Source organism: Pungitius pungitius, chromosome 19, assembly GCF_949316345.1.
Source record: "Pungitius pungitius chromosome 19, fPunPun2.1, whole genome shotgun sequence".
In the NCBI taxonomy this organism is placed as follows: Eukaryota; Metazoa; Chordata; class Actinopteri; order Perciformes; family Gasterosteidae; genus Pungitius; species Pungitius pungitius.
The window spans coordinates 16,353,416-16,373,433 of NC_084918.1; the positions used below are offsets into that span (position 1 = coordinate 16,353,416).

General features: G+C 49.0%; 3 protein-coding genes, 1 long non-coding RNA gene and 1 other non-coding gene across 9 annotated transcripts; 3 read left to right on the forward strand and 2 right to left on the reverse strand.

The window, feature by feature from the left end:
- The first annotated feature begins 1,177 nt into the window (after positions 1-1,177).
- LOC119198988 (uncharacterized) lies at positions 1,178-4,239 on the forward strand. Its single transcript, XM_062559372.1, has 8 exons — positions 1,178-1,210; positions 1,455-1,474; positions 1,763-2,012; positions 2,097-2,473; positions 2,562-2,854; positions 2,938-3,149; positions 3,232-3,508; positions 3,599-4,239. Exons 1-5 carry the CDS (start codon positions 1,178-1,180, stop codon positions 2,632-2,634), a joined length of 753 nt encoding a protein of 250 aa, XP_062415356.1. The 3' UTR covers positions 2,635-2,854; positions 2,938-3,149; positions 3,232-3,508; positions 3,599-4,239.
- Positions 4,240-4,614: 375 nt separating this feature from the next.
- LOC134107465 (uncharacterized) lies at positions 4,615-5,922 on the reverse strand. The gene is made up of 3 exons (XR_009942732.1): positions 5,665-5,922; positions 5,314-5,583; positions 4,615-5,070 (listed from the first exon to the last, which is right to left on the reverse strand). It is a non-coding gene; the product is annotated as an uncharacterized LOC134107465 (long non-coding RNA).
- A 73-nt stretch (positions 5,923-5,995) lies between these two features.
- Positions 5,996-11,533, reverse strand: LOC119198492 (cyclin-dependent kinase inhibitor 1C-like). Of its 5 annotated transcripts, none has more exons than XM_062559072.1 (7): positions 11,240-11,533; positions 8,447-11,157; positions 8,128-8,366; positions 7,775-8,043; positions 7,468-7,698; positions 7,224-7,389; positions 5,996-6,370 (listed from the first exon to the last, which is right to left on the reverse strand). In XM_062559072.1, the coding sequence occupies exons 4-7, from the start codon at positions 7,999-8,001 to the stop codon at positions 6,365-6,367; spliced, it is 630 nt and encodes a 209-aa protein (XP_062415056.1). In that variant the 5' UTR covers positions 8,002-8,043; positions 8,128-8,366; positions 8,447-11,157; positions 11,240-11,533; the 3' UTR covers positions 5,996-6,364. The 5 variants fall into 5 exon arrangements, with proteins under 5 accessions (XP_062415056.1, XP_062415055.1, XP_062415053.1 ...); XM_062559071.1 differs by lacking the exon at positions 5,996-6,370 and having other exon boundaries at positions 6,696-7,389; positions 8,447-8,637; positions 10,507-11,157; XM_062559069.1 differs by lacking the exon at positions 5,996-6,370 and having other exon boundaries at positions 6,696-7,389; positions 8,447-9,017; positions 10,507-11,157.
- A 510-nt stretch (positions 11,534-12,043) lies between these two features.
- Positions 12,044-12,149, forward strand: LOC119199057 (U6 spliceosomal RNA). Its single transcript, XR_005114612.1, has one exon. It is a non-coding gene; the product is annotated as a U6 spliceosomal RNA (small nuclear RNA).
- A 786-nt stretch (positions 12,150-12,935) lies between these two features.
- LOC119198796 (uncharacterized) lies at positions 12,936-15,784 on the forward strand. Its single transcript, XM_037456304.2, has 6 exons — positions 12,936-13,423; positions 13,526-13,659; positions 14,426-14,534; positions 15,001-15,120; positions 15,295-15,373; positions 15,588-15,784. The coding sequence occupies exons 2-6, from the start codon at positions 13,562-13,564 to the stop codon at positions 15,677-15,679; spliced, it is 498 nt and encodes a 165-aa protein (XP_037312201.1). The 5' UTR covers positions 12,936-13,423; positions 13,526-13,561; the 3' UTR covers positions 15,680-15,784.
- The last annotated feature ends 4,234 nt before the right edge of the window (positions 15,785-20,018 follow it).

Here is a 20,018-nt window from a genome sequence, read left to right on the forward strand (position 1 = left end):
GCGAGTGATTGTGAAGTGGACTTCATACAGGAGCTCCTCCAAACCTCCACTTCCTCTGGCCTCCTGTCCTCAATGAGAAGAAAGAAAGGAAAGGCACCGAGGACTAATATACTAGACTGTTGTATACGTCCAAAAGAGTTAAGCTCATACCACTCTGTCTGGTCCTAATACACAAAGAGCTGACGAGGCCTACTGGGAGCTGAAGGCCCTAAAAATGAGAAGAAAAGGTGATTCATTCACAGCCTGACATGGAGACACAAGTTTGCATTTCGCTCAAGTCGTCTCAGAGGGCGGTGACACCGCCAACGCCGCCCTGGTCCTGAGTCGGTGGAAGGTGCAGTTCGGTCAGAACCTTCCACTGGCTCCTGGAGAACAACGTGGGTTACAGCGTGAATCTGGTCGCCTCCCACCAGAAGGAGCGCGAGAGGACGGAGGCTCAGTCCCCGCTGATGGCTAACAAGGTGAAGTCCTTCACTTTTAGACAGTTACAAGTAGAGAAATTGTGGAATTTGATCTCACTTCGTAACCTCACAGGACGCCTTCGTCCCCTACTGGTCAGCCTGCCCAACTTTGTGGAGGCAGTCAGGTTCCAGCGGGCATTTGAGGAGGTGCAGGCAAAGTCCCTCCAGCCCGGTCAGGAGGGACAGGCCCTTGTTGGCTTCGGGGACTTCAAGTTCGAGTCCCTGGAGAGTCTGTACGATTCTACGGACAAGAAAAAGATCATAACTTTAATATTATTATTACCACGTTGCTGTGGCGACCATCATATGACTGTTTGTTTGATTTGTGCAGCTTTGTCAAATACCTGCGGAAGACGTCACCAGCTCCAGGGACGCAGATGGAGAACGCCGTCCAGTACGTCCGTAGCAGAGACAGAGGACCACAGCTGCTGCTGCTGCTGCATCCACCTCCTCCAGCTCCAGCAGCAGCCTCTCCATCGGCCGCAAGCCAGAGAGTCACGAGTGCATCACAGTACGTGTTCCTCAAGAGGTGCTATTTGTGACGTTGTCTCATTTTTAATGTCCTTGTGTGTCATAATAGGCCTCTTGGTTCAGCGCTCACAGCTTTTGTCTCTGGGCGGCGTTCTCTATCGGCAGTGGAGATGCAGGCCCAGGTTAAGAAGCTGCTGGCCCCTAGGCCTGCAGCTACAGGTCAGTGCAGCCTCAGTCATTTACTGATGGTCCACTTGATCTACCCTCCTGTGTTCCTGGTTTATCTTCTGTCATCATGTGTCTGCAGCCTCCCACTTCAGCCCCTTCAGACCAGCTCTGGCCTCCCCCCGGTCATCTGTGGAGCCTTCGGATGAAGAGCTGGTCAGGGCGGTAGTTGACTTGGAGACGTGTAAGTAAAGAGTAACGTCATATTCATGAAACAATTTGTTTATAACACAAGTACTTATATTGATTGACGCTTTTTTTTTTTTTATTTGACTTTAAAACGTTTCCTCGAATTAGAGGAGGACAGCAGATGACTGGTAAGTTTTGGGTGAAAGACGATCATCTCAGATCAATAACCCAACTCTAGAAATAACATCATCTTTTTCACACGCTTTAATCAGCCCTTGGGTAACTCAGCATCATGTTTAATCTGCACGGCTATCAGCTTTTGGTGTCATCCTCACTTTCTCCCTTTTAAAACCACCTTGTGATTTCTTGTAGTTTGTAAATGCAGCTCAATCTTTGTCTGTCTCTCAACATTAACAACATTAATTCATATTCATCTCATCCTTTTTTGTTACTCAAGCATTTCCTTTATCTTCAAGCCTCAGATGCAAAGGAACCTCTGCTCCTGCCACCACCACCTCCTCAGCAGCACCACCTCCTTCGGGAGCTGGTGTGTCTGCTCTGCTGGACGCCTCGCAGGAGATAGACTTGCAACTTTCAGCCCTCGTCGTGGTTCGGCCTGCAGAGACAGCGGCTCCCTCGGTGCCGTCTGCACCCGTCACCGTGGGGGAAGAGGAGGAGTTGCCCTGTCCTGCCTTCCTCCCTCCCCCTCCATCTTCTGTCAGTGAGGTGAGGCAGTCTCTCCCCAAGTGTCCCTGCTGACTTTCTATAGATATTAAAATAGTTTGTATGTTTGTGTCGTTGTCTCACCAGTTGCTGCCTCAGTCCTGGAGGGCAGCTCTCACTGTGGAGCAGCAGGGTGCTGTTTACCAGGGACAGCCAGGGGAGGCCTCGGCTCCTCAGCGAGCTCAACCTCTGGTGGTACCCCCCCCATCCCCCGACCCCTTCTTTGCATGTCGGCTGTTCCTCTGGATGCCACGCCCCCAGCCTTCGTGCAGCGGGTCCTTGACGAAGGCTGGGCTGTACAAGACCATCCGGAGGGTCCTGGACATCGACGGCTGGTACCTCATGGCCACAGAGTACCTGGAGTGCTGTCGATGTAAGAAGAAGGTCGGGGGGTCGTCACAGGGCATCATCAGGCAGCTGTCCCCCACCTACAGCTGCCAGTTTCCAGCTGTACTCACGTACAAGTAAGAAGGCACGTCTTCATCGTTTGTCTGTGTTGAACTTCCTGTTGGAGGAGCTGACTCAGCTCTGCGTGATGTTGATGTTCTGCAGGCTGTCCTGTGACATGAGGGTGGTGATTCAGCTGAGGTCCCGCACTCAGCTGTACAACACCCTGCGGGAGTAGCACTCGGAACGCCTGGATGCGGAAGGCGATCCAGTACCTCGGCGTGTGCGAGCGCTTCATGGCCTTGTGCTCAGGGAGGGGGCAGATTCCACCTCCGCCCCAGATGCCCCCTCTGCCATCCCCCGTCTGGCTGCTGACAGTCTACAGCTACGACGTCCTGGCGCGGCTGGAGGAGTACAAGGCCAGGATCACTTCCACCTTCGGGACCATCTTAAAGAAGGTGAGTGTAGTTTGTCAGTTTGTTTCCTTCCAGCTGCTGTGTGTTCCTCACATTCCTGATTAACTCTTAGAATCTCCCTGCAGGTGACGAAGAAGCTCGCAGGTATCGCCTCTGACACGGGCAGGTCCTCATGAGCGTGCTCACCTGCACCGTGAGCGCCGGGGGTCTGTCCAGGATGGCGGCCGGCTTGATGAGGCAGCACCGACCCGCCGGAGTACCTCCCCCCCAGCTGATCTACGTGGAACGCGACTGCTGCAACAGAAACGGCGTGTCAAAAACAGCTGCCTTGTTTCAGGTGTGAAAATGAGACTGTTGATGCTGCATCATCGTGACTGTAGAGTTTCAGAATAAACCACGTTTTCTTTCTTGTGTCACAGGAGTGGGAACATCTCGTGGTGAGACTTGACATCTGGCACCTGATGCGACGCTTCGCATCCGGTGCCAACACTGAGAGCCACGAGCTGTACCCCACCTTCATGAGGCAGCTGTCTCACTGCATCTTCGAAGTCGACGCCGGAGATGCACGCCGTCTCACAGAGGCTAAGCGGTCCGAGCTGGAGGGGAAGCACGGGATGGTTGGCCTGACCGACGCCGCTGTGATCCAGAGGATCTCCAGGGAGGAGTGGAGGCTCCACCTCCACCGGTTCATCCCAGGTACTCGCATATGTCTCACAGCTTGTGCCAAATTTTCCTCTTTTAAACTCAAAGAAAATGCAAATTCATGTTTAAAACCTGCTTCCTCAGGGACCCGGGCCAGTGCCATGCACTTCCAGGCGTTCCTGGTGGATGGACTGGTGAGGTGGAACGAGGACCGCGCAGCAGCAGCTGCAGATGAGGGACAGGTGGGACCTCTGCACTCCTACAGTGGCCACCTCAAGCACGTCCTTAACCTGATGGCCAGCACGCAACAACCGTTCCATACCGTTATAATAGAATTGCAGGTCAAGTAATGTCATTTCTAATAAAGCCCTAGTTGATTTCACTACTTTTATGCTGTGATCCTTATTTCACTTTTTTCGACATGTGTGCTGATGCCCGCGTGTGAATTGAGAGGATCCATACCGACTCCCCTATGGAGCTAAACCAGTCTGAGGGTCCTCCTCAGCTGAGTGGAGAATAAATCCCGGAAGAAATAAACACGTTTGACACACGGCACCTTGAGGAGAGAGAATCAAATCCCAAATGTGGATCAGGAAGGTCAGCTTTGATTCCACTAGAGACACCAGAACTCACCATGAGAGAAGAAAAAAAAGCTTCGCTAAGAAAAATAAAGAGCAGTGCTGAGGTAGAGGAAAGACCATCGGAGAGACCCGTAATACTGTTCTGAAACATGCGGAGGAAGAGAAACCAATGCGACCTAAATCCTCCCAGGTATGGGGATATTTCACACTGAAATGGGGGTGGTAGCGGTTGTCTTTGCAACGCCAGTCGTTTTCCGTTCTAATCGCGGCGCAACCTTTATTATTGTTCGGTCTGAAACGGCGCGCCCAGTGACGGGTGGTGCATCGGGAGGGTTGACATGTCTGGTCATCGCAGCCATAAGGAGCACAAACTCACAGCAGAGTGGGATAAGCTGCAGAGGCTGGAGACCCTTCTAGAGCCATGCAGGGAAATCAGTCTGTAACTTATCAAATAACATTGATTTGATTATTTTCTGGAATGAATTAAAAAATAATAATGATGTATCTGTGTCCTGTTATTCATCTTTAGTATGCATTTCAGAAAGAAAAAATGGTTAGGATTCAGGTGTGATTAATTTGATTAAAATTTTTAATAATTTGACAGCCCTAGCAATAACACACCCTCACTTATTTCCCTCCATACTTTTGGACATACTGCAGCCTCCTCTGGTTCAGCTCTTTATTAAAGGCCACCTTTGTGGACTCGGTCCTCCTTTACCGCCTTGGAGGAGACCCCTCCTCTGACCTCTGTCAGCCACTGCTCCACAGTCCTCTTCTGGGGGTCACTGCTTCCACAAAGTCTTGTTGGAGGCTGTGACCCATCTCTGGCCGCATGCTTTGCAGGTCCTCTTCCTGGTTGATCCAGGGATTTCTTCTGACCTCCACCTGGTGGTCTTTGGCACGTTCTTTTCTATCCAGTCCTCCACACTCGGACCTGATGTGGAGCGGCAGTAGGTGAGGTCCTGGTAAACAGGGTTCCACCAGCGCCTTGTCCAGGACTCTTCTGGGGAGCAGCAGGCGCCCAAGATGAGGAACCTACAGCAAGAAAAACAGGTGATTAAAGTAAGATTCACTACATGAATACGGATCTTCTCAATCACAAGAAGTGTGTCCTTTCAAGTCCTCAAGCTCCTCCTTGTGAACCTTTACTGAGGAAGAGATAGAAATGGTATGAGCTTAACTCCATGTTGCATGTATACCACACAGCAAGCACAAACACTGAAGTATGAGCACATTTGTGCAAACTTGTGTCTCCATGTCAGGCTGTGAATGAATCACCTTTTCTTCTCATTTTTAGGGCCTTCAGCTCCCAGTAGGCCTCGTCAGCTCTTTGTGTATTAGGACCAGACAGAGTGGTATGAGCTTAACTCTTTTGGACGTATACAACAGTCTAGTATATTAGTCCTCGGTGCCTTTCCTTTCTTTCTTCTCATTGAGGACAGGAGGCCAGAGGAAGTGGAGGTTTGGAGGAGCTCCTGTATGAAGTCCACTTCACAATCACTCGCTCCAAGGTGCTCAGGTCCATACGTCTCACCTTGGAAGTCATGTCTGAAGACAAAAGAAGAAAACATAGAGTTCACATCCATTATCATCAAATATCAGGAGGCCAACGGAGGAAAGCACATTTACCAGGTATTTGGTTGCTGGCAGCTTTTGTTCATATGTCAGCCAATCAGATCGGAGTCCAGTTTTATGACGTCACCAGGACCAAAGAAGCCTCCCTCCTGTAGACGACTAATCACCCCCACTTTGATGCACCAGACTGGCCCCCACTCACTCATTAGCACTTAAATGAGGGGAAATGTGTGAGGGGATGTCCATCAGGCAGATAAACAGGATAAACCTTTGGAAGTACTTGAACCCAATTTACATCAACAGGATGGAAACGGACCAAAGTCCATAAAACAAGTCACTCTTTTACCTGCTAAATAAATACCTGATTCGGCCCTTTTTTTGTTCCACTGCATCCTCTCGTCACTGGTGACCCCCCCCCCTCTTCTCAGTGAGCCATTCCTCCACTGTTCTGCCATGAGGATCTGACTTCTCACAGAAGGTCTCCCTGGCTGAAGGGAGGATGGAGTGTCCAGTTGCTCTCATCTTCCTCTGTCCACACTTGGGACAAGTCCGTCCCTTTGGGGGTGGCCAGGTACCGGTTATTGTTTGTGTTTTTTCTTTAACCGCCATACGGTGGTTCTTGGCACCCCTCTGTCTGTGAGCCCCCCAGCGTCATGCCATGATCTGCTGTGACTCCACAGTACACCCCCCCGCCGTAGGGAAAGTGAGTGGGGGTCTTCACTGAGGCCCCACAGCGAGGACAGAAGACACGGTGTCATCCCTACAAGTGATGAGAAGGAAACAAACATTACTGATTACAGTTTTAGTCTTTGTCCTCTTTTGGCTAAATCCATAAGATAATTGAAGTAAAAAGCTGGTGGTGTTGTTTACATTCATTCTCGCTCATCATGCTGGCTCATCATGCTGTAGTTGGTCTCCTCTGTGTGAGTACAACTCAAGTATGAGGCAAGGCACCTCTGGCTCTAGGGTTGACACCCCCACAGACACTCCCCCTCCCTCTCCTTTTTTTCAAGTCCATCCCACTTGGAAGGAGGAACTGGTCATTGAATGTATTCAAGTCAATGAGGCTGAAGATTAGTGATGTGTGCGCACACACACACACATCACTTCTCTGCTTCCTCCCTCCTCTTCTCCTGCAGCCACTCCTCCACACTTCTTCCACCCGAGGAGCGCTGGCAAAAGTGATGCATTGTCTTTGCCTTTTTGCTAAAAAAGCGGCTGTGACCAAACTGTTTGGTCTTTGGCTGCAGACAGAGGCTGCAGACAGAGGAGTAGGGCTGCTTCAATCTGTACTCCTCGCCCGTTCCCTCTGCCTCCTGCCTCTTCTTCTCCCGCTGTCGCCGCTGCCACTGTGTGGTCCTCGGCACGGGAGGTGGAGGAGGTCCTGCTGGGAGACGCGGCAGAGGAGCACCACCCAAAACAGCCAATGCAGCAGCCATAGCAGCCAATGCAGCAGCATGGTCAGGATGAGGAGGAGGATGAGCAGCAGGGTGAGGAGGAGGAGGAGGAGGAGGATGAGCAGCAGGGTGAGGAGGAGGAGGAGGATGAGCAGCAGGGTGAGGAGGAGGATGAGCAGCAGCAGCAGCAGCGGCAGGAGGAGGAGGTGGTGTCACCTGGGAGGGGCGCGGCTGGATGGTGAGGGCTGGGGGGTGCTGGTCCATGGGAGGCAGTGGGTCCATGGGAGGCAGCGCAGGTTGTCGGGCCAACAGTGAACAGCTGGCGGATGGGATGCCTATTTGGAGGACGTGACCTTCCTGGGTCCCCTTCCTCCAGTTGAACCTGCAGTCCATAGAGGTTTTTAAGCATCATGAATGTAGCAGCTGTGCAAAGGGTGCTAAGCTAAGTGTGGACACTCACCACTGTATGAGCGTCCGCTGGTTGACTTCGAAGAGCTGCAGCTTGGTTCGGAGGCTCGGATTAGCCAGCACGCTGTCTCTGATGGTGCAATAGTTTCTGAGGATCAGAGTCCAGCGGCTGATCCGAGCTCCGGCCAGGGAGCAGCCCTGAGGCTGGAGCCGACACAGCAGAATGCAGATGGCCTCCACCAACCTGCTGGAGTCAGGATTGGAGGAGGGACCGCTGCCCTGACTGTAGAGAAACAGGAAGTCAGAAAAGCCTTCTAACCAAGTGGGATATTTGCAAAATTTATCCTGCCACGGCTTACCGCCTCATGCTCTGCAACCCCTCGGCAACGCTAGAAGCTGCGTGGACAGCAGATTTTGTCTTACAGAACCTGCCCTTATTAAGTGTGTCCTTGTAACGGCGGGGAAAGCTCAAAGGGCCTTTGTCTCCCTCTGGGAGTTTGTCCCACAAGGACAAGATCCGAGCCTCGTGCGCCACGGAGACCAGGCCCGACCGCCGCAGCTCCACCAGACACTTGGCCAGGTTCATCACGTGGTGGTACCCCGGGGATCCATCAGAGTCCACACACTCCTGCAGGGGGCGGGAGAACCGTCAGCCGTTAGTCATGTGACTTTGGGGACAGAGCTGATGCAGAAAGGTGAAATGATCGCGTACCTGCTCTGCAGTGTCCTGGAGGTCTGCAGGCTGAGGAATCACAGGGTGTGACAAGTCTGACAGGAGCTCAGTGTCAAACAGGAGTTCCTGAAAGCTGTCATCTACCCGTTCCTCGTCTTCGCCGTCTTCCTCCTCCTCCTCCTCCTCCTCCTCCTCCCCTGGGATGTCAACGTCTTCAGGAATGTCCTGCAGCACCCGGCCGGTCTGGGAGTACAAGTAGCTAACCCCTACCAGCTCCCCTGTGCAGCACAGAACATCAAAGGATGAACAGAGTCCAACGGACGCTCACCTGTGTGAGTCCCCGCCCCTCAGCACTTACCTGTGTACTCCCGTGTCCGGGTGTAGCTGTCCACCAGCCGGATGCCGTACAGTCTTTGGGACAGCGCGTTGACGGAGTCTACTTTGTGGCTGCTGGGTGCCCCCCCCCCTCCACCGAGGCTCGTCCGCGGTCCTCATTCCACCGGGTCAGGCCCTCCAGCAGGTACAGCTGGAAGTTGAGGTCGCTGGTCCCTGGAAGGTGACACACAGAGGAGTGAGGCAACAGACTAATCTAATCTAATATTCAAAAGTCCACCTTTTATTCTCCTAGTTTGTTGCACTGTTGTATTATTACTTTGTGTACAATAAAGTCTAATGTAATTATTCACACTGCTCCCTCAGTATTATGTCCACTTGCAGTTCACGGTTTTACCCGTTCAGTTAAAAAAAGGAGCCACGTTGCTGTTCGTGGACAAGATGGAGTCACGTGTGTCAGGATGTTACTCACGTCGTGTAGTGGCGTGGGAGGGAGAGGGGGAGAAAGCCGGCGTGCTGCACGTCACGGGCTGTAGAGGCGGTCGTTGTTCGCTGGCGCGGTGAAGCGCGGTGAAGCCTTCGGCGTTGGTGACGAGCTAATGACGTTTCTAAAGTTAGCTAAACACTTCACTAGCTAGCGAGGAGACCCCGCCTAGCACCCCACGAGCTATACTTTACCGCGGCGACGGACGATCTCCAACGCCGGAGGTGTAGACGCTCGTCCATCACACGGCCACTCCGACAGTCATCCTTCCTCGACACGGACCCTGAACTTAACTTGATGCTAAACTTGCGATTAGCTGACATCCTACCGTCTCGCTTCCTCAATCACAGGTGTCCTTCCCGGGCTCCGCCAGCAGCTCAATGACGTCACGCCCCCGGTTTAAGTCCAGCATACAGGGAGTAGCCTCGTTAGCAGTTTAGCTAGCTAGCACGTATCGCTCTCCCATGTCCCACATATCTAACCGTCCTGCCTCCACATTACTTACGGTCTGCTCGTCCGGGGTCTCCGTCCCAACTCACGACGCGCACGTCCATGTACGGTTAGCTAAACACGGTTAAACCTACACGTCCATGTACGGTTAGCTAAACACGGTTAAACCTACACGTCCCTGCGCAGTGGATGACTCCTGAGCTGTGTCTTCATGTCCATCGATCACCAGCTGGTCGCTAATGAGCTCACAGCGAACAGCGCGAAGAGATTTGGACAAAATCCACACCTGAAACAAATGCTTCCTGGAGCAAAACTAATTGGAGTAGCCATTTTGAGAGACACAAGACTCTACCGAACACATGAGTGTAGTTTTTATGTCTCTATGTGTTTAAAAACTGCTCAAACAGCCGTTTACAAAAAGTGTACCGTCTGTGTTTTTTTTAATGTCGGCAGATTTGTATGGAAGCTTATGGGGCTCGGGGCAGACTGTCTCACAATCGGGCTCCTCACGCAAAAAGTAAATAAGGATGGTCCCACTAGGGGCCTTTGTGAAAGTAGGGTGTTCCATCTAAACAAAAGGACATTTTTGGCAGAATACGGGACGTGACACGTGACCCTCTCATTTGTGACATCAGTTGTATTCCTGCATTTCCTCTTCTCATTAAAACCTTTCTATCAGAGCCCAGCTTGTGTCTGTCTATAGATATATGCACACTTTGTTTAATTATTAGTCCACATGAATGGCAAACGTCACAATTCTACTGGACTGTTTAAAACACGTTGTAATAAAGTATAACTTGATAATAAGTGCTATAGTAAACGTGTGACGCAGCACCGATGCTAAAGCGCTGCCTGTCACGTAAACGCCGTCATCAATAAACGAGCCGAAACACGCAGAGACGAGTCTGTTAGCTCCAATACGCGTTTTTAGACCGGGTTTCATTCACCGAATTAAATAAAACTTACTGATGATAATAATAGTGACGTCACGGCCGTAGCAAGCATCTATTACGCAGATCCGATAGCAGCTTTATTGTGGGCGACCTGCCACATTTATTTAGTATTAGTACCCCCACTTACACTCAAATTAAACACCGATTCATTACCACTATGGCACTAAAAGAGAATAGAGTTGACATTGTTGTACTTACGTCGTTATATCTGCCGGGTAGTTTTAAAACATTGAGCGCTCGGTAGCGAGGATCCAAGATGGCGGCTCGAGAAGTCGAATTGAAACAAATGGAGCATCCGATTGGATGCCCGAAACTTGGAGAGCGTGATAGGTTGTTGGAAATTGAACCAGCGATCTGAGCTCTCCGATTGGCTCCTGGAAATTGAAACATTGAAACAGAGAAGAAGGTGCCCCCACGACGCAGGAGCCTCTCTGTAGAAGCAGGGGGGCAAAAGGGGGATCAACAGGTAGGGGAGGGGCCAGTGGTGCCAGATGTGCAATGTGATGCAGAAGATCTGCGGTTCGAGTCCCGCCTCAGGCCAAGTAGGAGTAGTCATAAGATGAAGTAGAAGGTCAGTAGGTCAAGGCCTCCTCAGATGCCAGTTGTCTAAGACGGTTAAATGCTGGTCAGTTAGAATAGTTCAAGAGAATTGTGTGATTGTGATTGTGAGTGAAATGAAAGAGTTTCCAAAAGCAAATGTAGAACAAGGACTTTAATAACTTAAATAAAACCCTGTGATACAAACGATAAAGAGTCCCTCATTCCCCCCCTTGTGAGTCATCTCGTGGAGCTGGCAGAGCAGCGTGCAAACCGCCTCCACCAGGCAAGTGTCGGGGGGCCAGGTTGAAGCTGAAAGAGTCAAAGCAGCAAAGTGGGTCAGTGCACAGCAGATGTGTACCAGGGGAAAGATGCTGCTGTTAAGGAGTCTCACTGTTGGCTCCTCTCCTTTCAGCACAGGAGGGGTCTCTCCCCTTCGCTGCCTTGAAGCCTCTCCCGGTACCTGGGGGGGTAGTGGACTCGCTGCTTGTCCTGTTATTATTGGACATGGCTACAATCCGGTCACCAAGCTGCCCACAAGCCCAAGTTGTGTTGGCTGCTCGCTCCTTTAGCCTTTGGTTCGGTTCATGCTGCTGCCCCCCCTCCTCTGTCTAAGCTTCCTCCCTCGTCACTCTGTGTGCGTCTCAGTGCGTCCCTCCCCCCTCGTCACTCTGTGTGCGTCCCTCCCCCCTCGTCACTCTCTGTGCGTCCCTCCCCCCTCGTCACTCTGTGTGCGTCCCTCCCCCCTCGTCACTCTCTGTGCGTCTACCTCCCTCGTCATGCTCTGTGCGCCCCCCCCCCCTTTCCCTCTGTGTGTCCTCCCATGGCTCAGTGGGGGGTTCAAAGGTCGTCTGGAAGGAATGTAGGCGGAGCTGCGAGGGGGTTCTTTTGTCCTCTTTGTGTGCAGCTCACCAATCGGGTGAGATCAGGGCTGGCTGACTAGATTTCCCAGAATCCTCCTGGGCTCCTCAGCAGTGTAGACGGGCCGTCAACCGGGTCGGATCAGGTTCTGGAGCCGGTGGAGTGGTCAGGGTTCACAGCACAGCAGCCAGACCTCTTAGTAGTTGTGTTCTGGGCCTGGACAGAGACAGGGAAACATGGTTTTTGACTCCCTGAAGGGCTCCACAGAGGTGAACCATCATGGAGGGTTCGCCCCCGTCACAAGCCTATAAATACCCCTCAGAAACAGGGTACTCTTGTGTTATTTCGATAGCACATATACTAAAATTGGAACGATACAGAGAAGATTAGCATGGCCCCTGCGCAAGGATGACACGCAAATTCGTGAAGCGTTCCTCATTTTATCCTTATTTATCTATTATCTTTAGGATATTAAATCATTTCTTTATGACTTTCTAGGCTCATTATACACACTATTCAGACTTGTGGTGAAACGGCGCCACCGCGGCCGCTGCCGGTACTGCAGCCGCAGAGCGGCGTCTCCTCATGAGTTCACGTCTTGATTAAACCTGTCTAACGACAATAAACACGTCTGTCCTCATCCCTTCATAATGTGAGAAGAAGGGACGTACACTGAGAGCCTCTCTCCACCAGACCTCCCTGTAGAAACCTCTGGTTCCAGCAGCTCGTTTTACCGGAATATGGAGCAGACACCGGCCGCGTTTCACGCACAGACGCCCGGTAACGCAACCGGAAAGACTCCGAAGGCTCGTGTCCGGATGTAAGTTAGTTCACCGTGAGAGCCGATAAAGCGCTTCTGCTGCGTCTTAATGGGACAAGATGTTTGTTTCATTCATCTGTTTGTGGACACAGTTCTGCTGCACACGTCACCATCAGGCTGATCCGGTAGAAGCAGTTGCTTCGTTTGTCCACGTGGGGGCGCTGCACCCACAGGGAATGATGTCCAGCGAGGGGACGTTGTCCCTTCAGATGTTAGTGCATCACGTTCAGAGGCGCTGACGTTCTCAGCCAACTACAAGCCGGAAGTGAACGAATCCCCCACGTGACTGAACCCGTTGTTGTGAACAACAGTTACTTTATTATTCACTAAAAGCCCGCTACACCCACCTGTGAGTGAGTCTAACATGATTGACAGCTGTATCGACAGTAGCCGAGGGGCCGTTCCTGCAGCAGCCAATCACTGGCGTTCCAATGAATGAGAACCTGAGCATCCTGATGCAGGAAGAACCGAGAGAGAGCTCAGAGCAGGAGTAAAGGTCTTCAGGGAGCCCCCGGTGGTGGAGCTCAGAAGTTCCATCACGGCCTCAGTCCAGGGAAGCTTCAGGAGAACGGCTAGTCATGGACAGGTAATCAGCACTGAGGAGTGTCCAACACAACAGACTAGAAGATGCTTCACAGAGTCCTGGTCTCCTCTGTGTGCTGGAGGACATGTGGAAGCTGATCTTCATGCAGCACGCTGCTCGTATCACCTTCTAACGTGTGGACCTTCCTCAAGAAGAAGACGGCGTTCTCTGGAGACAACGGAGGACGCTCATTGCTCATTTCGGATAGAAGGGACATGTTGTCTTTTGTTGACGCTCTTTGAGTGTTTGGAAACCAACCCGCATCAAAGCCTCCTGCTTGTCTGCATCGAGTGGAACCGGCCTGATGACACAAGGTTTTGGTCTCCACTCTTTATTAAATCTTCCTCTGAAGTAAATGTAATTTAGGCTGTTTCCTTCTCAGCAAATCACATGAGCGTCCTGTGATTTCATGTCAGTCAGTCAGCTGAACGTTTGGGTCCGTTTGGAGCAGAATGCACCCGGTCCCCTGGTTTGTGGTAGTGCTCCTGGCAGTCCGTGCCCCTGAATTCTGCTGTGCCGGACCTCTCCATGCCCAGTGCAAAGTTGAATGGTATGCTATATTTATATTTTCCCCATTCTAAGATACCAAATGTGTTATATAATGTTTTCATAGCAAAGCTACTTGTATGATGAGTTTTAAATGGATTATTATTTATTGAAAGTATTTACTATGAATGACCTTGACTGTAGCAATACTTTCTCTACTAGTTCAGTTTACAAAACATTCATATTCATATTGGTGTAAAGGAAACATCCAAAGTACTTTGTCTCTTTCAGTTTGTAACTTAAGATGACTAAAGGTCTTATAATTGATAATAATAATTGATCTATTGACAATCAATTGTTGAATTTCACACTTTTAGCAAACATAACGGGCATGAAAAAGAAGAGTAAAGCATGTAGAGATACAAACGAACTCTTGGTAATGGGTTTTGGTTCAGGTCATTTGACATGTTTTTTTCAGATAAAACGGGTCAAGCTCCAGTGTGAGATAAAACTATATATTTTTGCAGCTTTATCTTGATTTATTCTTTATTGTATTTGAATGTGATTTAAATTAAATACACATTACAAAATCAAATACCAAACCTTTTAATTATGTTGTGCACAAAAATAAATGTTCTGTTGTCACTATAATATTATATATAGCCTTTAAAGCCTTCATAATAAAGATGAAAGACAGATGTATTGTAGCCTCAAACCAACATGTATAGCTAACGTCCACTAGATGGCGCCATTTGATGGTCACTCTGCAGAGTAGTCCCATGCACATGAACACACCTTCAGTGAGGACTGGGCTGTCTTTTCTCACGCAGGTACTTTGGGATTCCTTGCAGAGTGGTTTATGAATCCCTGCTGTCACAGATTACCATGTGGAGAACCATGGCTGGCTGCACCATGGGAGGACAGAGGTGTCTGTACAAGGTGTGTGTGTGTGTGTGTGTGTGTGTGTGTGTGTGTGTGGCACATCTGTGGATGACAATGACCAAAACTACCAAACACATCAGATGAATTGCCACAAACTATCTGTACAAACAAGGATGTTGCCTGGCAATGCTGATGGATGAATATCCACCAGCTCTTGTTGTATCTGCATCACAAGGTCTACATTCATGGTTCTTACATCCAGGGTCACTACAGAGGGAATTCCCAAGGCTTTGATGGATTTCTAGGCGACACAATATAACACCTAGTAAGAAAAGAGGGGAGCAGGCCAAGGATGGGCTTTATAAATACAAATGTGCCCCAAGTATCCAGAGCCCATTGAAGGCCACTAAATGCACCCTTTATGCCTGTGTCCCCGACCGGTACCGGTCCGTTGGCCACTTGGATGTTTTCATATTCAAATTCATATATGACTTAAGTTAAATAGTGTGTGTTCTCTCTGCAGCTGCAGTCTGCTTCTGTCCACTTCATAGCAGCCACACACAGCTCTCCCTTCACCAGGTATGTGGAGGACATCAGCTTCCGCCTGGCCTCCTATCACTTCTTCACCTGCTGTCACCTGTCGGTAGGTTTTCACTCCCAACTAAACTGCTGTGATCACTTGTGTCCGTGTGCAACATGTTTATATTGGTTCATCAGGGCGTTTCTATATTATTCTAAACTAGCAGACCAGGACACTGAGTAATAAACAGGAAGCTCTTGTGTCTTTTATTTAACACAAAGCTGCGACTGTGTGCAGGCCATGTCCATCTCTGAGACCTGGTATGTCGTCACAGACCACGGCACCAACTACTGCAACATCTACAACCTCATCCAAGGTGAGAAAAATACGCAAGGGTCAAAGGATCAAATCCATACATGGACTGTTTACGGTGCTCTAGGAGATGCACCTTCTGTCAGATTTTACAAAAGCAGCATTAGACAAATCACAAAAAACATTGATGTTAGTAATGAAGCATAACCAAATAGAACAATACGAGTAGTAAGTATCAGTCTGATGACCCTAATGCCGGTGTCTCCTTGGTTGAACAGGAAGTGGTCTGACCGAAGCCAGAGGTTACAGAGAGGTCACCAGTGACTTCCTGTGTACCCAACGCTCCTCTGCTAACTGCACCGTCTACTGACGCACGATTCAGGGCACACAGCAACAGTCCACGGGTTCCTGCTGCTTGTTACAGCTGTATTTGGGAGTTTGTTGTCTGTTTCCATTGAGGAATAAATACGTAATGAAACAGTACCCAGTACAGTCATTTAATGTTTATTTCCACACTAATCATACAACGTCATTCAATATAATAAACCCATGTCCACCATGACATGAAATCTAATGATAGGGGAGAGGGATCAAAGGCATTAACTAGCAACAGAATGTAGTGTTTAACCTCATAAAGGCCTAAAATAGTATACTAGTGTAGGATGTGTCAGCCAATCGGTGGCTTAGCCTGGAGGGAGAAGAGAGTAAGGTCCACGGGGTCCAGCCCCAGTGAGGGGGGGCAGGTCTTAGTGATGGATGGCGAAGCCCGGCTGAGCATATTGCTCCCTTAATAAAAGTTGCCCTGCAATCCACGTGCGGCTGAGGGTGTATTTTCTCCTCCCTGCGCTCTCCTCTCTCCACCATCACTTCTAAGAAGCAAAACTGGTTTAGGTGTCAAAAAGAATGATGCCCCTCGTCAGGCTGCGGTTCACCTCTAAGCGTATCCAGGACTATATTCACATCAAGTGGCTCTCTGCTGGCGCAGGCTGCTCTGTTTTTATCTTGTTTTGACCGAGGGTCCAAACACCGAGACAGAAGACATCGTAAACCTTCACCTGCTGGCTTCACAGCTCTGATGACGTCTGTGTCTTTGTTTGGTTTGAGAAGACAGACGGAGCAACAGCAAAGGCCTGCAAATAATACATTCCATTCCATTCCATGTCATTTAGAGGAAGCTTTTATTATGGAAGTAAATCTGTGTCATCGGGGGTTGAAAAAAAAGGTGATTGAATTTCTAGCAGTGAATATTTATGCATTCAAATTATGTATCTGAATGTTTTTCAACATTAAAATTAAAACTGCAAAAAATCACGGTTACAATATTCAGCCCAAAAAATTCAGCCGCAAAAACACCGACATCCGGGACACTAAGGAAGAGCAATCGATTGTAGATTCAAGATCAGGAGCGAGCACCCAACACACCTTGGGTTTGATGTTAGGAGTCATTAGAAGAGTCACACAATATTTAGAGTATTTAGGAAGGTTGAAGACCAGTGGAGCTGCTGCATTGTGGATGAGCTGCAGAGGTGGAATGGAGCAGGGAGACCTGCCAGGAGACCGTTACTATAGTGAAGGAGATGACAAGAGCCTGAATCAGTACCTGCGCCTCCTTCTGAGTGAGAAGGAGTCGCATTCTCCTGATGTTGTAGAGCGTGTATCTACAGGATCGTGTCGTCGCTGTGATGTTGGCAGTCAAGTGTCACGCTGAGGTTCCTATCAGTCTGAGTGGGCGTTAACATGGAGCCAAGTTAACGGTCAGGTCCTGAGTGGGAGAGTCTTTTCTGGGGAGGAGAAGTACTTCGGTCTAGTCGGGGTTGATCTTCAGGTGGTGAGTGGACCTCCACTGAGAGATGTCAGTCTGACAGGCAGAGATCCGTGTGGGGGAAGGAGAGAATTAGTTAGGTGTCATCAGCGTAGCTGAGGTAGGAGAAACCACGTGAGTGAATGACGGAGCCGAGAGAGTTGGTGTAGATAGAGAGATAGAGACCTTATCAGTGATTGGCTGACTGCTTCTTAGACCCGCCTCTTTGGGACCCGGTCCGAGCCCAGCTGAGACAAGTGGAGACGACGGGCAGGAAAAGCAGATATTTTGCGCTGATATCTATATTTACAAATATTACCGGGTACATAATCGACATTTCAAAAACAGAAATATTGACTATTTGTTAAATGTATTTCTAATATAATAAAGAAATGAATCCTTTGCTCATGGTGGGGCCACATCCCATTGCCCTCTATGGACCAGCTTCCACTGCGTTTGATGGATACATGTCTCTAAGAACAGAGAAGAAGAGGACCAGCAGCTCCTGAGGGAGGAATGAAGGCTCAAAGTTCAACCTCTGCTGGGCCTTCACACAGTGGCCCACTTCAGGTCCCGAGAGATTGTGGATCCCATAAATTGAGTGTTGTTGAGTATAGTGAGGCGGGACAGGGGTGAGGGGCTGAAACCCACTGGCACATAGTTGGATGAATGGATGGACATGAATATTCTTGTGATAGGTCTGTTTAAAGTGATGTGAACCTGATCCTCACTTTTGTGTTCTTCTCCTGCATTTCTCAGACTTCTCAGCATCTCGTATAATTCTTCTTCACTCGATCGTTCACTGCTCACTGGACCAGGGATCTGTGTGAGTCACACACAGTGCACCCTGCCTTGTCCCTCACATCTACTGATGCCCCGTTCATGGAATCACTTCATCACAGACACATCATGCTAAAGACAATCATTCCACTAATTTACCCAGAAAGGGCTCCAATGATAAAACAGAGATAACTAACTCGGCTCATCAGACTTGCATTGGGGGAAGGCAGTAGTAGGTCCTACTGCTCCCAGAGATCATTTTTAATTGACAGTTCTCTGACTGGCTGACACGTTTTATCCAGCCCTTCTGTCCACGTGTGAATGCCTCTCACCCCCCCCCCCCCCCCGATATGTCCAATTTGTGGGCTACTTTGCATGCGACACGCGTTACCGCGCATGGCAATATTGTTTATTCACGGAGAAAATACATCATGTTTGAATGTACAATGTTCTTGTTGCAAGTGTTTGTTTCCTCAAACAAGGAGGAGGACATGCTCATAAAATACACACCACCCACCTCCTCCCTTTTCTCTCTTCTCTCCCCCTCTCCTCTCCGTCTGTCTTTAGTTCAAAGGCTGCCAAATCCTTCCCAAACCAATTAAAGTGTATGTAAGGTCCTCAGGGGCCCCTGCAGTGACAGTACAGGGTAGAGTGGCAAGAGGTCTGAGGAGGCAATCACACTCTCCAGTATTCAACACTATGAGAGAGGAACACCAACAGCAGGCCATAAATCAGCCCTGTAACACAGGATGGACAACAAGAAGAAACCCTCCTACAAGGAACTCTCTTTAAGACTTGGGCACAATTAGAAGTGTGTTATTAGCTAGTATGAAACTATGATGATTGACATCAATAGAATTATTAATGTGATTTTAGATTAGATTAGATTATTCCCTAATAATGCTAATAATTGATTCCCCTCTATAGGTCAATAGTCAAAGTACTATTACACACCAAGATTGAATGGTGAAGGTCGAAGAAGTTCTGATTGAAAAGAGCAACAGTCATATAGTTCTTTTAAAATGTCCAATTAACAATCTGAATCCATCAAAGGTGAAATGTAATGTGGAGCTGGATGCAGCAGGATCCCTGCAGCACTCCTCCATCACTCAGCCCTCAACAAGCTCATCCATCCTGACAGAACATGAGCCCAGCCCAGGAGGGAAGGAGGTTCCACTTTGACCCAGTGACTGTGTCTGTGTTAACAGCAGCACACTCTACGGATAAGACTGAATGCTGCCATTGTGTATGTATGTGTTCACCAGTCAATCCATGCTGTGTGTGTGTGTGTGTGTGTGTCTGTGTGTGTGTGTGAGAGAGATTTTCTTGCAGACTACAAGACAGAAACGATTCATCTCTATATGCTGGACTTCACTTGGTTGCATTGATTCACACTTTTCAGAAACATATCTTATTGAGAATATACTTAATTGACAATGTTATATCATCATTGACTGATCTGCTGACTCCTCACGCTCTTAACTCGGCTGGAAGTGATGAACCAGAGGTCTCACACTACCGCAACACAACAGCGGATTTCTGCATGGATGTGTTTTTAATGCATTGACGTAAGGGGCTGAGGACAGAAGATGTGATACACTGCCTGTAACGTATATCAGCCAGTCTTGCTGTTAAGACAAATCTTTAGAAAAACTAGTGTTGTGCATATCCTTTCAAAAGATTGATCAATTCACATAGTTACTTATATTGATTTACTTTCATTTCTATTTGTTTTGAGCTTTGTAAAGTGATTCAAGTTATTGTATGAAACCCATTCCAATCCCACAATGCAATCTCCCACTTTGCCCTTATTCTATGCCTCATTTGGCCAAATGAATCAAAGGGGAAGCACCTGCTCAAGATGATGACATTTGTGCTCATTAGGATGCTCACTACCTTCTCATCCTCACCCGCCCAACATGCAATCATTCATTCATCTGGCCAGTAAGTGATACCACCTCCAGCTGAAGCGTTAATGTGTTTTCCTCAATAACTGATTTCATTTAGAATGGTTAGATAATAGCAAGAGAATGAATAATTACATTCAAATATTAATCTCTGTTGGAGGGATACAGCAATGAATCAAAATCCTTGACTTGCTCTCCTACCAAGAGCCCCCCCGTTTGAT

Bases quoted from the DNA above. Each gene is read 5' to 3' on its own strand.
- LOC119198796 (XM_037456304.2), top strand. From the start codon at position 13,562: ATGCACCCGGTCCCCTGGTTTGTGGTAGTGCTCCTGGCAGTCCGTGCC. The intron at 14,535-15,000 runs GTGTGTGTGTGT...TTCTCTCTGCAG, and splicing joins GACAGAGGTGTCTGTACAAG to CTGCAGTCTGCTTCTGTCCA. The intron at 15,121-15,294 runs GTAGGTTTTCAC...GACTGTGTGCAG, and splicing joins TCACCTGCTGTCACCTGTCG to GCCATGTCCATCTCTGAGAC.
- LOC119198988 (XM_062559372.1), top strand. From the start codon at position 1,178: ATGGTCCACTTGATCTACCCTCCTGTGTTCCTG. The intron at 1,211-1,454 runs GTTTATCTTCTG...TCCTCGAATTAG, and splicing joins TCTACCCTCCTGTGTTCCTG to AGGAGGACAGCAGATGACTG. The intron at 2,474-2,561 runs GTAAGAAGGCAC...GATGTTCTGCAG, and splicing joins CCAGCTGTACTCACGTACAA to GCTGTCCTGTGACATGAGGG.
- LOC119198492 (XM_062559071.1), bottom strand. From the start codon at position 8,001: ATGAACCTGGCCAAGTGTCTGGTGGAGCTGCGGCGGTCGGGCCTGGTC. The intron at 7,699-7,774 runs GTAAGCCGTGGC...GTTTCTCTACAG, and splicing joins GGGTTGCAGAGCATGAGGCG to TCAGGGCAGCGGTCCCTCCT. The intron at 7,390-7,467 runs GTGAGTGTCCAC...TATGGACTGCAG, and splicing joins CAGCGGACGCTCATACAGTG to GTTCAACTGGAGGAAGGGGA.